The 16,570-nt window shown below is 37.9% G+C and overlaps 1 protein-coding gene across 10 annotated transcripts in view; it reads left to right on the forward strand.

Annotated features, from left to right (window-relative positions):
• The first annotated feature begins 7,857 nt into the window (after positions 1 to 7,857).
• PPP1R9A (protein phosphatase 1 regulatory subunit 9A) overlaps positions 7,858 to 16,570 on the forward strand; it is a 395,135-nt gene continuing 386,422 nt past the window's right edge. For 4 of the 10 annotated variants that reach the window (XM_003252514.4, XM_030822117.1, XM_030822115.1 and 1 more), the window contains exons 1-2: positions 7,858 to 7,923; positions 10,101 to 11,711. In XM_003252514.4, coding sequence (XP_003252562.2) covers positions 10,317 to 11,711 — 1,395 coding nt within the window. In that variant the 5' untranslated portion in view covers positions 7,858 to 7,923; positions 10,101 to 10,316. Of the gene's footprint in view, positions 7,924 to 8,119; positions 8,362 to 10,100; positions 11,712 to 16,570 lie in introns of those variants that run through there. The other 6 variants (XM_030822111.1, XM_030822112.1, XM_030822113.1 and 3 more) reach the window with 4 other exon arrangements.

The following is a 16,570-nucleotide window of genomic DNA, read 5'->3' on the forward strand; positions in this document are numbered from 1 at the left end:
AATTCAATGTGTTTTAGCGTATTCACAAGGTTGTGCTACCACCACCATAATCTAATTTGAGAATATTTTTGTATCCCTTAAAAGAAACTGTACTCATTTGCTATTCCTTACCAGCCCCAAGCCTCTAGCCCCAGCCTGAAGCAACCACAAACTATTTTCTGTCTCTATAGATTTACCTATACTAGACATTTTGTGTAAATGGAATCATGCAGTATGTGGCCTTTTGTGATGACTTCTTTCACTCAGCACAATGTTTTCAAGCTTCATCCATGTTTTAGTACATGTCAGTACTTCAATTCTTTTTATTGCCAAATATATTCCATTGTATGGATAATGCTATGTTTCATTTATTCATCATTTGATGGACATTTGTGTTGCTTTTCTTTTTTGGCTATTATGAATAACGTTGCTATGAACATTTCTGTGCATAGCCCAAAGATTCTTAATGTAAGTGTTTGAGAATAAAAATAAAAACCTTATAGAAGTCCTGTTGTCTGACATTGTAAGAAGAACATTATGCTTTAATGGAAAACCATACATAATATTTAGATTACACTCTTCCAGGTATTCAATTCTAACCTTTCCTTATTTTTGAGCTATTTTACAGCTCTCTGAATTACAGAGAGCTGATAACAATGCAAAATAATTCCCACGTATAGACCTGTAAATTCTGTCAGTTGGAGGTTTCCTTGCCTTCCCTCCTTCACTGAGGAAGAGGCCATTTTTGCTTTCATTTACACCTTAAGTTCAATATTCCTGACTATAACTGTGTCTTTTTTTTTTTTTACGATGTCCATTGATCTGGTTGTAATACCTTGCCAGTTTCCTAATTAATGAGTTAAATAAAATTGTTAGCCTGTTTTCATTTTATATATGTATGAGAGTCATGATCTTACCTGTTTTGTTAGAATGATCTTTTAACAACATGCTCAATATTCGACTGACTCCATAATTTCTTTTTCTGCTGGAAATAGAATTTCAGTGACTCTGAGAAATATCCACCAGTTCTAAACATTTCTGAAATCTCAACAGAGGTAGCTAATATACTACAGTACTTACATATTTAAATAAATTCTATCTAAGAGACTAACATTTTTCTGGATTGTCTTGAAGTTAGAGGAAAGTTTTGAGCAGTGGGACTCAAGAAGACTTCTCAGTTCTTGGAAATGTGAGTACCACATTTATACGTTTTTCTAGCCTACTTGGATCAATGTAGAGAGCTAATCAGGGTAGTAACTATAGAAGCAATGGCTGTCACTATCATCTTAACCAAAAAGCCAGGAGTAGAGCTTTCTAAGCAAAAACATCAGGGAAGATGGGGTTAGAATGGGTTCTAGTATCTCCTGCTCATAGTCCCATAAGTATCTCCATGTATATGAACACCCTACTATACAGGGTCCACCAAATAGTAATACAAGAGTGAGAACTTTAGGTGTACACTAGACGCTAGCAACTTACTAGATTTTAATATCAGTTACATAATGTAGTTAGTGTTCCCTAACATCCATCCTTAGTCCAGCTGCTCAACAGAATCACCTTTAGAGCATTCTGGAGTTTACTAGATCCTACCCAAGAGATTCTTGTTCAGAAAGGCTGGCATGGGACCCAGGGATCTGAATCTGATTAAGCTCTCTAGGTGATTCTGATTTTCACCCAAGGTTTTGAGTCAGTGAATATGATACTCATAAAAAGGGAAAACTTTTCCGAGTTTTGCAATATAATTTATGTGTTTTCTTACATTTCTTTCCAAGCATCCTTTACAAAGACAAGGGCAACTAAAATTAATCTTTGGTGCCTAGCACTAGGATGAGGATTTAAATCCAGATAATCAAACTTTCTATGAGTAAGGAACATAGTGGGATTTTATTAACTTATTTAATATAAATTATGTAGGCCACATCATTGTTTTTTATTTTAACCTAACCTACATGGCAGTTTCCTTTTTTTTCAAAGTGTAAATCTTGCCAAGAACTATTCAATATCAGTTGCATATTTGATTTCTACAAATTTCCTAGGTAATCTTACAAGATAGTACTGCCTACTGGAAGCATGTTGTGTTACTTTTATTGATCCCTTGGTCAGTTCTGAATTATATAGTCCTTTTATTTCTTAGACTTTACAACCCAAATATATGGTTAGAATCTTTTAGAGAAGTCATATTTTCCATAATTGGAAACAATTTCATTTAAAGCAAAATAAAATCATTGTAATATGCAATAATCTTGTGATTTGAAAATCCCACAGAAGAGATCAGAACAGTTTTAATGAGGTGATAATGATGTACAAATATTTTGGAAACTGAGCCTTTCTGTAAATATGGATGTTTCTAGGTCAGTAGTCATCCAAGAGTATCTCAGTGTCAATTTTAAGCTTAGTGTTAGATTTTTGGAAAATAAAGCTACATCGCATAATAAACGACTATTTATGCATCTAAATGCTTCACTTGGCCTTGGTCCAACTCTCCTTTGGGTAAGCATGTGGTAGTCTATCATTTGGTATGTTGCTGGCCTTGCTTAATTTTTGAGGCTCTTGAGATGAGTTCAAAAAGCAATAACAAAATATGTATGCTTTGCATAAATTACATTATAGTACACTGCACTCACAAACATGTAATTTATTATAAGAAAATCATTCCAGCTACACAAAATAATGTCTGACTAGATCGTTAGATTCTAGAACAAAGTGTAATTTTAAAAAATCCATAGACTTTGGTTTTTTTCCCTTTAAAGCTACAACAGGCCAACTTTGCATTCCTCATAAAAATGATATCTAGTTTTTGTTTAAAAAAATGATACATTTAAGCTTCTTTTACAATTTTAATTCATATCAATTCAATTTCATTTCACATTAATATGTTTATTTCTATTTTTGGTATCATCAAATACGAATTTCATGTCCTTTGAGGACGCAGCTAGGTATTGCTTTTAACTGTCCACATGCTGTTTTGGTATTCACAAAATAAATATTTAGATTAGTTTTTATGGTTTTTGGTCAAAATTCAATATTGAAAATAAAAGCATCTTGTCATTTTGCATATACACATATAACCTTGGTGTCCATAGCTTTCCTTTAAAAGTAACTTGGTATAAGGAAACAAACACTTGGCTTGGAGTCCAGAGAATTATCAGAGGCAAAGGCTGAAGACCTCAATGTGCAGTCCGGGTTATCCCAGGGAATCTCGATCTAGTTGATGCCCAAACTGACATCTTGAACTCTTTGTGAAATATCCATGTTCACCAAATAATTGTTAATCCATCATTGTGTCTGGGATTGCTGTGCTCAGAGAATTCCATGCCAAAGAGCAACTTAAATGTAACAGTGTTTTGTTCAATTAAAAAAAGCAATAACAGGATTCAGATACAAGATTTTCCAGACTGTTTATTTCATCTTGTCTATATATATTTTTAGAAATCTAAAATGTTACAATTTGTTTGAAAATTTTTTTCTTCTAATAATGCCAAAAAGCCTTTCTAAAGTATGTGATCCATCCATGCATTTAGAATCTAATAAAAAATACTAGTTAAGTGATTGTTAACTTCGTAGTATCATTTACTTAAGGAGAGTCTAAGACATGCAACATTTCCAGATGTAATCACGATGTTGAGTACTGTCCAGGGACAAGAATGAGAATGCCACCAGCTCAAGATCTGCCTTCTGATGGATGGGGATAAGTACTTGTTCATTATTGATCCAACTGGGAAATTTAATGGTGTACAAACAATGTAAGGGATTATGATACATTTTCAAACTTTATTTGAAACAATGCGTTAAAGTCATGGTAATAAATTACTATGCTGGATGAACATGGATTATGGCTGTTTAAGAACCTATGAAAAATGTGCTGGTAACTTCAGAGCAAATTTATCATTGAATTATTTCTAAAAGCTGATGACTGCATACACAAATTAAATATTACGATGTTCTTAAAATGCATTCTGTTATAATGTAAATTTTGTATAAAATGGGACTATTGTGGACCTCACCAAGAAGGTTTATTACTAGAACTAGATTGAAAATGGAAATAAAGTCACAGAAATCTCCTGTTTAATTGTAGACAAACATAGATGTTTATTTATTTACTTTAATAGTTAATTCACCAAGGCTAATGCTATGGAATAGAGCTACTTCAAAATAATATGGAACAGAGCCTACTTCAAAATAATAGATTATGAATAAATTATTTTGAAGTAAGATCAGCAACATGCCAATTTGAGTTCAGGTGCAACTTGTAGGTGGAGGATTTGCAGACAGAAAACCACAACTAGAGTCCTGCTGGAGGGGCTAATCTGTTGAAAGAAAAATGAGCTTCTGTAGAAACAAATAAATGCCTCATACTTGTCTTTAAAAGTGTAACGTGCACCACTACAAAACTGAAAACTAATGGTTATATCAGCTGTTGTTTCAACCTCAGAAGCTGTGACACCAATGAAAACATTATACCAATGTCTTGTCCAATAAAACTCTTGTTTTCCTGTGTTTTGTGTGGGTGGACAAATAAAGTAATAATAGCAAAGAAAGAGAAGTTGTATCACTTTAGCCTAAACACACTGTGTAAATTTATTGTTGTTTATTTGTAGAGATAAGATATTAGTAACTTAAAAATGACCTAAAGGAATCCCAAGGAGTTCTACAGTTAATTACTCATGGCAAGTAAAAATAAACACTCAACCTTATGAACTTTTAAAGCTGAAAATCCAAGATACTTGTAGAATGGGAAATGGACAGAGATGATGGTTTAAATTTTCAGTGGCATGCCCAAGCCAGGAGTGTAGGTAGAAAGCCATGCTGAATCATTATCAATTTATTGGGGTAGAAATGACATCTTTAATGTTAATTTTATAGCTAACATCACAAAATAAGACTGATCATAGATATCTTTGAATCTGAATGTGAGCCTGAGGACTATTTTAGAGAAATATATTCTACCTCTATGATGGAGTTTGTGTGAAATATTATAAGACTCAAAAGTAAACTTAAACTTTTATCCTCAAATAGAGATATTTATTTTAAAGAGATAGACCTTTAAGAAAATTGAATATCAACATTCAAGACTGAAGTCAACAAAGCATTCTGTGATACTTACAAACGTGAAATAAGTAGTTATAACTAAACTTTTAATTAAAAAGCTGCCTCATCACTATCAAAACGTTATGCATATCGGTAAGAAAACAGTGGTATGAATAACATGTCCTTTTATACTACAATTATGTGTAAAATTACCTACCGAAATTGCTCTCCCATTACTTTGCCTTCTCCATAAAGAAGTTAAGTCTAGAGACCTTTTAGTTTGTTCTGCTCTTTTCTCTCCCTTCAGGAACTTCCATTAGTACACAACCAGCTAGGTATTTTCCTGCTAGAAATGAAAGTGTGATGGGCAGTCTTCAGTACCAGCTTAGCCAGTTTTCCCTAGTCTTAAAATTTGATTCAGGCTTAGTTTGGGCTTAATTTCACAGCTGCACCCAATGATTCACATACACACATGAATAACTTAATTCTTTGAATAGTTCTTAGAATGTCCATCATGAAAACTTAAAAATACATTGAGAAAACCCCTAAAACAATGTAGAATATATTTTGTACTTTTTATTTATCCTCTAACCTTGTGGTCTTACTAATCATGATATTATTGGTTGCAAAGGAAATGAAAATAACAGCCCACAATATTCTATATGATTTATGAAAAGTTAAGGTATCATATATGAAAACTGAGAACTCCCCCACCCCAAACACATTCTGGATTTTTTGCATGTCAGTAATGAAGTTCACTTTTCACCACCTTTCCAGTTGGAACATATAAAATTTATGACCTCTAATGCCTAATACATTAATGATCTATTGAACCAAGTTAACCCTTATAAAGTTCATAGAAGTGCAAATGTGGTCTAGAACAACACTGATAGAAATTTCTGTGATGGAAATGTTGTGTATCTACACTTTGCAACAGAGTAGCCACTAGGCACATGCAGCCATCAAGCCTTTCAAATGTGGCTTGTGTGACTAAGCAACTGAATTTTAAATTGTATTTAATTTTAATTAATTTAAAGTTAAATAGCTGCATGTATTGGATTAGCAGTCTAATAGACCCTTCAAACATTCAAGTAAGTGTTGGAAATGGAAAGTCCATTATAGGAAATCTAGGAATCTTAAATTCTCACCATTGGGTTTAAAACTCTATCATTCCTTCAGTATGAATTTTTCCAGAAGTTTCACATTTTCAAAAGATAAAACTCAAACCAACCAAATCCTTTAGGGTGCTTTTCTGTATGAATCATCTTATTGCAAAGAGGTGTAAGACTGTCTTTATTGCCAACTCTGCCCCCTCTTCTACAGACAGAACTCAGTGATTAGATTCTGCATTTATTTAGGTTATTCGCCTAAAAAACCTGGTTTCCATACTGCAAATAAATGACAGGAACTTTTCCACTAGATTATCCCAGACAGCACAAATGTTCTTTCCAAAAGTGGAGCCTGGAACCACAGCCCCCTCACATTGCCTGTTACATCTGTTTATGCTTATAGAAGTGACATCCACTTCGTAGACGGAGAATGCCAATTTCTTGGGAAAGGACCCAGAATTTGGTGATGCTTAAAAGAAAAAAAAGCCCTTACTGCTTAAAATTAAAAAATACATAGAATTGAGTATTGAGTACAAAAGCCTTTTGAAAAGATTTTGCTCCCAGAGTATATAGAATCTGTGTACGGACTTGCCTGGGTTCATATTCAGCTGTAATCATTTACTATTAATAGCCAATAAAGAAGTGGATAAGTTAAAAAACCTAAACCTTAGTTTTTCCATCAGTGAAATGGGGCTAAAAATAGTTGTGTTGGGAAAACTTGTGAAAGACTTTGAAATGAGCAAAAGATTACTGTTTGTCCTTTCAATGGAATGCTGGATGTTATCTGCAGGACTCTGGAGTGTTGTGAATTTTACAGTCGTCTGCACCTTACTTAGACTGACTTTCACTAGGCTATTTTACTACTCAGTAAGCTGTAGAAACGTTTGGTAATGTAAATGAGTTTTATCTACAGAATGCAAATTTGTTACTTTACAGATACAACTGGTTACCGCCCTGTAAAGCAGATAATAATAAACATTACATTTCAGTGCTCTATAGAATATTAAGCAGCTTTGCCTCTTCTTGCCTCTATGTCTATTCTTCACAGTCTCACGTGAATGGGTTGCAGTATCTTGCTGGGGTTCCCTTTCTAATTAAAAGAGTTATAAAAATTTTGACCCATGTTCTTTTTATATTTCTACCATTGTCATGTTTTTACCTTCTTGAAAAATTATTCTTTAAGAGTTCCTGCTCCCTAGGCTTTTCGGAAGGATTGGTTTAAAGATCTATATTGACAGTCATGATCAGTTTTATATTTTGCAGGAAGGTGGTAACACTTCCGGTACTTGGGCGTGTAAGAGGGAGTACTGAGCCTTTAGAAAAGGGCGGGGTGGGGGGGGCGGTGAGCTGAAAAACTCTCCCTAGACAGGAAAGGTAGAAGACCTCCTCATCCCTTTCTCTTTGGCAGTGAGACCTTAAGGTCAAGGTGAGTAGTAGGCCAGGCGCAGTGGCTTAGGTGAAGGCCACACCAGACTTGGGCCTACGTCTTGGCCTCCCAGGCCAGCAGAGTGGCCTGGGACTTGGATGCCTTAGGGTCACGGAGTTAACTGCAGACTCAGACTAAGTGGGGCCCCAGCAGCGGTCAGCCCCAGAACCAAGTTCCGGAGCCAACACCCGAAGAGGAAGGGGCCTTGCCCCAGGCCGGAGAGGCCCCTCGCCCACGGCCGAGGGGGTGGGGCGGCCTCGCCTCAGGCCGGTGCTTTCCGCCCTTCCTTGGCCGCCAGAGGCTCCCTCTCTCTCCCTCTCCCGGGATTTTGCTGCCGGGCTCCCTCTCTCTGCCGCCCTAGAGTTAATCCCATCAGCTGAGGTGAGGCACCTGTTACCCCTGGCCTTCCTCACCCCCGCGGCCTCTCCTCCATTACACCGCGGCCGCCCAAACAGCCCGGCGTGGCGACCGCACGTGGGCCAAACCCCTTCCCCGGCCGGCCCCCCTGGCCGCAGGCCGGCCCGAGCGTGCGGGCGCGTAGCTGCCCGGGCCGCCGCCCGCCCGCAATGGCGTTGGGGAGCGCAGCGCGCCTCCCGGGGCCGCCCGCCGCGGGCAGGGAGCGCGTGGGGGCCGAGGCGCTAGTGGAAGCGGCCGCCGCAGCCGCCCTGCGCGCTGCGCCGTGAGGACCGGGTTGCGGTGTACCCAGCGGGCCGGCGCCGAGCCGAGCCGCCGCGGCCACCGTGGGGCGGGGGGCGCCTGCGAGGAGGGGGTGGGAGCCGCGGCGGCCCGACCCTCCCCGCCCGCGGCGCTCCCGCTCGGGTAAGGGGGAGGCTGAGCGCGGGGCGAGGAGTTGGGGAGGGTGGAGAGGAGGAAAAAATCGGCTTGTACAAAGGCTGAGTTGCAGGCTGGGGGTGGGGGTGGATTGTGGTGGAGGAGCAATAGGTTGAAGATCGGAGGCATTATCAGTGGGATCTATTGTTTCCTGGCACATTGGGAGGAAAAACAAAGGGATTTATTTTCATTACCCTGTAATTTTTTTTTTCTTTTCTATTTTTTTAAATGTGGCCAGGGAGCTCGTCTCTCTCCGTGTCACAGTGGGATCCGCCTGGCAGCCGCCGGGAGCCGCAGCCAATGTGTTAGGACTTCAGGTGCTTCTTGGCACAAAGCTAGACTGCGACCTCCTACCATAGCGCTTGGCGTCACCTGCTCTCCCGGTCCTGCCCCAGGGCCGAGGGATTGCGTCCCGAACCGGGCTTGGGAATCGGCTGCCTCTCAAGTTGGTGTTATTTATGTTTGTCTTTTGTGAGGGCAGGTTTTGAATCCCCCGGCGGCCCCATCTCCCCCGCCCCCGCCTCCTCGGGTTGGAATTGGCGGGGGAGGGAATGGGGTGTGTGTGTGTAGGGGAGAAGGGAGGGTGTTTGTGGCTTTAAAAAGAATGGTCAGGGTAAAAGGAGATTGTCGATGCTTTACAAAAAAAGAAAAAACAGGCACCACACTCCAAAGCCTTTCTTGTTTGTCTGCATGGGCCATGCATGCGTGCTGGGCCAGGAGCCGAGTTTGGAGACGGTTTAAGTGAAAGTGTGTGCCTCCTCAGCTGATTGTGCGTGAGGGTGATGTGGCTCGGTCTAATATCAAAACAAAACAAAAATAAAATGAAAAATCTTTAGAACTGCCTGCATTGTCTGCTCCTCAGCATATCTTGAAGTATTTGATTGCTGGCTTATTGATATAAAATCCTGCTGTGGGCTTAAAGAGACCAGCAAGTATGCATTGCGTTGGGTTTTGAACTGTAGTAAGTTAGAGGCAAGAAAGAATAAACAAATCAGGGCTGTGAAAAGGGGTGTCACAGTATATTTGCTTTCTGATTGTCACATTCTTACGCATTTATTCCCATGGTAGTCTGCATCCCACTCCATAATTAATAATAACCACTGTTAGGCAACTTCCAAATACTTTCTATAACTGAACTTAGTGAAACTTATTGCTATTCAGGAACTTTTTTTCTCCTTGTTTTGGTCTGAAATTGCATTAGTATTGCTTTGGGGATGCTGTAGATGAGAATATTGGACCAAAAAAAGTAAAATATGCCGCTGCAGGCATGTTTTGGAGTTTGTAAACATAGATTCCAAACTTAATTGTACTTAGAATAAGTTCTACCTAATTGTGGAGAATCCTAAATGAAGTTGATTTTCTGGACAGTTTGATGATTTCTTAAAGATCGATGAACTGCTGGTTTCTTTTTAAAGGGCATTCACAAAAGCGACCAAAACTTGGGCTAAAGTATTGCTTTCAAATATATTTATGTGTAAGTTATATTTGTGAGTGTGTGTGTGTGTGTGTGAGATTTTGATAGGTATCTCCAAATTGTGTTTGGAACTTTTTTTTACCAAAGACCAATCAGAATGATAACTTCTTGACTTTTAACTTCCCATTTCAATGAGTAATCTCTTCTGTTTGCCACGTGGCTAAGCCATTTGGAAAATAAAATGTATATTATTTGACTAGACATAAATTCAAATAAGTAAATGAATTCAGAAATTCATTCTTTTCTATTGCAGATGATCCTCTAGTCTTGCTTTGAAAAAATCATTCTGTGTAACTCTTGACTGTGACTAAGTTCCTAATACACCTGTTGGGACGATCACTGACACAGTATACCATTTGAGAGGTACTTTTCTTGACCCAATACTGGTGATTAGAGAAGAGAGGTATCTTGGTTTTTGTTTTTTTTCTTTGATCATTATGAACATTGGCTTTTCACCCCTGAAGTGAAAATGTTGAAAACTGAGTCTTCAGGTGAACGAACCACTCTCAGAAGTGCCTCTCCTCACAGGAATGCATATCGAACTGAGTTTCAGGCACTGAAAAGTACCTTTGACAAACCCAAGTCAGATGGGGAACAAAAAACAAAAGAAGGTGAGGGCTCCCAGCAGAGCAGGGGGAGGAAATATGGCTCCAATGTCAACAGAATCAAAAACCTATTTATGCAGATGGGTATGGAACCCAACGAGAATGCTGCAGTCATTGCCAAAACAAGGGGGAAAGGTGGACATTCATCTCCTCAGAGAAGAATGAAGCCCAAAGAATTTCTGGAAAAAACAGATGGCTCAGTTGTTAAGTTGGAGTCTTCTGTTTCTGAACGAATTAGTAGATTTGACACAATGTACGATGGCCCTTCATATTCCAAGTTCACTGAGACTCGAAAGATGTTTGAGAGAAGTGTGCATGAATCAGGACAGAACAACCGCTATTCCCCAAAGAAAGAGAAAGCTGGAGGGAGTGAACCTCAGGATGAATGGGGAGGTTCCAAGTCCAACAGAGGCAGTACAGATTCCTTGGACAGCCTTAGCTCCCGAACTGAGGCTGTCTCCCCAACTGTGAGTCAACTGAGTGCAGTATTTGAGAACACTGATTCTCCCAGTACCATCATTTCTGAGAAGGCTGAAAACAATGAATACTCAGTGACTGGGCATTATCCCTTGAATTTACCATCTGTTACTGTTACAAATCTTGACACATTTGGCCACCTTAAGGATTCTAATTCCTGGCCTCCTTCAAACAAGCAAGGTGTTGATACAGAGGATGCTCTCAAGAGTAATGCAACTCCAGTACCAGAAGTGGCTTCTAAAAGTACCTCTCTAGCTTCGATACCTGGTGAAGAGATCCAGCAGAGCAAGGAACCCGAGGACTCCACATCTAACCAACAGACTCCCGACAGCATTGACAAAGACAGTCCTGAAGAACCTTGTGCTGAAAGTAAGGCAGTGCCAAAGTCCGAAATCCCTTCACCACAAAGCCAACTGTTAGAAGATGCTGAAGCTAATTTGGTTGGAAGTGAGGCAGCAAAGCAACAGAGGAAAGAACTTGCAGGTGGTGATTTCACCTCTCCTGATGCTTCTGCATCCAGTTGTGGAAAAGAAGTACCCGAAGATTCAAATAATTTTGATAGTTCCCATGTGTACATGCACAGTGACTATAATGTGTATAGGGTGAGATCCAGATATAATTCAGACTGGGGAGAGACAGGCACTGAGCAGGATGAGGAGGAAGATAGTGATGAGAACAGTTACTATCAGCCTGATATGGAATACTCGGAAATCGTTGGATTGCCAGAAGAAGAAGAAATCCCAGCAAATAGGAAAATTAAGTTTAGTAGTGCCCCTATTAAGGTAAGTGTGTTTTCTCCATTTGTTTTCTAAATTTGTTTTTAGTACTAGGGCCTAATTGTATGTAGAATAGACTTGACAACTAGTAGGAGTTTTTGTAAGGGATTCAAGATTGTTGATATCTTTAAAATCACCTGTTGTCAAGTGATTTTAAAAGTTCGGAGTTTGAGAGATATCAATTACATTTCTTAAATGTGCTTTATAATGGCATACACCAATAGTGAGTAATATTAAAGCTGAAGAAGTTCGGGAATTGTGAGATACATTCCAATGAACTGGAGTATGAGTATTGTGAGTACTGAAAACCAGGAGTGTTAGTTTGAAATGTAATTAGTTTTACCTAAAATTATTCATAAATAATATTTTCTGAATGTACACACTTTAAGGTATGAAGTATAATGTACAATGGGAGAGTTATGGTAATCTGGGAATAATACTCGATTTGCTTTCTTAAAAAAATCTGAGTTATTAAGTGTAAGTGGATTGTGAGAAATTTTGTTGGAACTTTTTTTTGGGGGTACTGCTAGTTGGTGGTGAAAATTTAATTTATGGAAATATATTAGCTGACTTAAATACTTTGAAAAGCTTTGACTGTAAACACTTTGAGTTCAAAATTTGTTACATAGCTTTAAAATGAATTTTTTTGAAAGAAATAACATTGATTTGCCATTCATGGATTTATTTTTACCTCTTAAAAACTGGATAAATGCCAATTGAATTCACATGCTCTAATGACTTTACTTAGTTAACATTTGGTATGGAAGAATAGCACAAAGTACATCAGCAGTGGGTGGTAGAATGTTGTTAGTGGATAATGGCAACAGGGGCAGGAGGTGGTTGGTTGAGTATCAGAATCTCCTGGGGTGCTTTTTCAAAGTGTACTTGCCCACAGCTCAGTCCTGAGATTCTGGCATGCTCTCCTTGGGGAATCTGGAAGGTTATGGTGAGAAAACGTGTAGTTTTAGACCACATTCTAGGGGCTTCTAGCTTACACAGTATGTATATATGATAGACTTGGAATTTGATATATTTCTGTAAATTTTCTCATCAAAATCTAAAATTACTGTCTGTTATTTCCATTTTAGGACCTTCCATATAAGGCTCTAAAATATAAATTGACATAGAAATATTTAAAGAGAAATCTGACATTGTTCTGATTATGAAATACTATTCTGAAATAAAGTAATAGTCTATGAAATTATTTACAGATGTTAGCAGGCAGACTTTCATTTTATTAGTGTAAGGCAGAAGTTCTGGGTCAGAATGGGTCATGTTAAGTTAAACTGTAGTTTAAAATAAACTACAGATGTCAATTCAGTTTGAAAGTAAGTTTCTTTGCAGTGCTTTACCACCTTCCTTTGTGATTATCTCCTTCTGCCTTCCTACTCCTCCCCAACCCCCACTGCCCTACTCTAGATGGTCTTTAAAGGTGCCTTTCCTCCAAGCCTATCCAGTGAGCTCCTAAACTTTGCCATTCGCCTCCCCTTTGAACATCATCTTTCTACCCCTTAGGAAGAAAGCAATAAGATTAAATCGTTTCACATTGAGAAAGGCAGGAATAACTGAAATGAACTCTTCAAGGAGTTAAACCCAGTGACTAACTTTTTAATACAGGGGATAGCAGCTTAGGAAAATTTATCAAGTAGACCACTACTCAATCAACCAAGTGGGACACCAGCCTGTATTTGGGTCCTGTGCTGCACAAAACATAACTGTGCACTAGTTGGTTTAATGGATTTTAAAGGATTTACATTGAAATATGTCTGTTTATATGTGAACAAACCAGCTTTTTGGGAATGATATTTTGAAGTTCAACTAATTTCTGCTATGATTGCTTATAACAATAAGTATTTTGCCTCTTAATTTTCATATAATGACAATTTTATATAGCAAAGAATGAAACATTACCTACATTTAATGCATTTCATCAAGAATAAGATTTGTAAAACAAATTAGATCAAGCATAAGACTTGTGAAACAAAGATAATGTATTGCATTTTATTGGGCAGTTAACAGGACTTCTTGGAGTGGATTAAGTTTGCAAACAGAAGATTCATTCTTAGCCCTTTGTAATGAATAAGACAATTACTCTTTCTTGCTGCTTCCATTGTTTAATATGCAAGTGGATTCACTTGGAAAATTTGAGAGCTGCTTTCTACTGGTCATGGTGGTGGTCATAGTGTTTAGGTTATTCTCCAATTAAGATTTTTTTTGTCACAGAGGGTGGTAATAGCTAATTAGATCCAATTAAAGTATTTATTGAAGGCTTATCATGTGTGTTCTCTCATGCTGTTAGCTGAAGAAGACACAAAAATCTGTAAGGTTACCCCTTTCCTCTGTGAGTTTGTAGAGTCAATTCTTAAACACATTGTATTTAAAATCCATAAAAAACAGTATAGAAAACTGCCAAAATGTTTAATGTCCTGTGAGTCCTTTAATGGCACTTGGTTGTACTAAATGCATATAGTGAAAGGGATTTGATAGATTATTTGGAAAGGAATACATGCAACCATTTTCTATCTGTGTTTCTTTATTCTTTTCATAAAGCTTTATTTATGGAATGGGAAGTTGCAATTCTTAACCTCAGTCTTTTCCTTTGAAGCTTAAACATACTTCCTCTTAAAGAAGCAACAGGGAATGTATTTCTTTAAATAAATGATTTTTAGAACTTTTATATTCTTTTCCTGACTGTCACTTTATTCTATACTAGGTTAAAAATTCCTAGCACCTTTAGTTTTTTGTTATAGATCTTATTTATCATCTTTGTATGTGTAATATTGTCCTCAGTGACTACTTCAGTTCTTTTTATAGATGTTTTATGTAGATATTTCCATAAGATGTCTTTAATCTGGACTTAGAAAAACATCAGAATAATAGTTGATCTTTCTGTGTAGCATATACCTTGTACTTGTACATATATTTTGATTTTTAAAAATGGTCAGACTGTATTGCCAGCCATCAGTTAGTATGACTTTCCTATCTTTCACAGACAGTTATTTCTTATTAGATAGATTGATATGTTTCATAGGGTCATGAAATATTAGAATGGGATTAATAATAGTAAATTAAAACCCAACTTTGAGATATGGAATGGGAGAATGTTATGAACCATGCTAATTCGAGATGGAATTATGCCTTCATTTTCAGGAATTTTTCAAAGTAAAAGGATTGAATTAAAGTAAATTTGTCTTAGATGAATCAAAACAAGAGAGGGTGACATATCATTTTTTTCTACTAATTCAGAACATTTATGGAGCCCCTAATATGTGTCAGGGACAATGCAAATATAACAAATACAACAAATACATAAAATGAGGAGCTGATGAAGTAAGGAGCTGCTGGTAGGTGGGAAGTGTACAGCCCATTAAGGAAGCTCTCAGGCTGTTCCCAACTCTGTGCTTTGATGATCTTTCTAAGGTTGCTGCACCCTCATTAAGGAAGTCACAACCTTTCTCTGTTTCTTATGTCCTTTGGATTGGTATTTTTTTTTCCCCTCAAATACTATTGTGTTACAATGGATTGTTATTCTTGAAACAGCATATCTGAAAAAGATTTTTCTAACTCACAGTAAGAAGGACATTGCAGAGTTGATATTGAGGTACATTGTGCTATATTTTGAGTGTTTCTCAAATCATATGGAGCTTTACAGGACTAGAGTTCAAATAATCAGCAAGGGCACCAGAGTTTCTTCAAACCTTACATGATAGTTGTTGAAAATGGATCTTCTTGTATTCTCTCCCTCTTTCGGGGCTCCAAGTCATAGTTAGGGCATTCATGGATATATGAAGTTTTTTTGTTCAGGATAGTTTTCAGAGAATAGTTCTGTTGAGATCCAACTTTTTTTCTTTGCGGAGGCTTCCCTTTATAACAGTTTTGTCAGTGCTTCTTAAACTTTAATATGAATATGAATCACTTGGGAGATCTTGTTAGCATCAAGATTCTGATTCAGTAGGTATTCTGTGGGAAATTACCTTGATACAATGGTTGAGCTCCAAGTACACCACCAGGCAAGCTATCTCAGAGGTTATGGAATAGAAGACTCAGAAAACAAGTTAAAATGCTTGAATCACATGATTTACCAAACCAGTTAAACACAAATCGAGAAGCAAGAGGAAAGCTATGGAGTAAGTTAACACACTTCAGGTTCAAACCAGGTTGGAAGGACCATGCTACCTGTCCTGGATAAACAATGTTCCTATGTCCCATCTTTCTTTCACATAACCCTTCCCCATTAATGACGTGGTTATGAGGACCAGAGCTGATATTTGAGCCAAGACTCCATAGACTAATGATTTCCTCGGTCGATGATACACACTTGTTCTGTTGAAGAGATGTGACAAATATACTTAGGTACAGCTGTAGCTTTGCTAGTTTGCCTGCTGATGAGCAGTGGGACCATCCTTGGTGTCCTCAGTAGATGACTGATATGGAAGTAATGTAGCTATCAGTGCAGGCCTAATGGTGACTTGGTATTTCCATTGCTTTTTGTCTATAAGTAAATCTCATTCATTTTATCATAATTTCTATTTATTTTATTGTTGTCATGTCTTCCTCCCAGCTTACCTATTTATTACGCATCTGTTGACTGCCTTCGTTTCACCAGCTTGCATTCTCATTATCAATACTTGGCCCAGCCTGAGTGTTGCCTCTGTCTCGTAAGTTATTAGTTTATTTACCATCTATGATTATCACTTCTTAAGCATTTCACCCATCCATTTGTTTTGTTTACCTCTAAAATAGAATTTCATATTCTGAAATAATATAGGAAAACCACATAACAGTATGTCTGGAGGGGAACCTTAGATTTTACGTTTCTAACAAGCTCTCAAGTGGTGCCGATGCCGCTGATCAAGAGATCACTC

The sequence above is a fragment of the Nomascus leucogenys genome, chromosome 11 (genome assembly GCF_006542625.1).
Source record: "Nomascus leucogenys isolate Asia chromosome 11, Asia_NLE_v1, whole genome shotgun sequence".
Lineage (NCBI taxonomy): Eukaryota > Metazoa > Chordata > Mammalia > Primates > Hylobatidae > Nomascus > Nomascus leucogenys.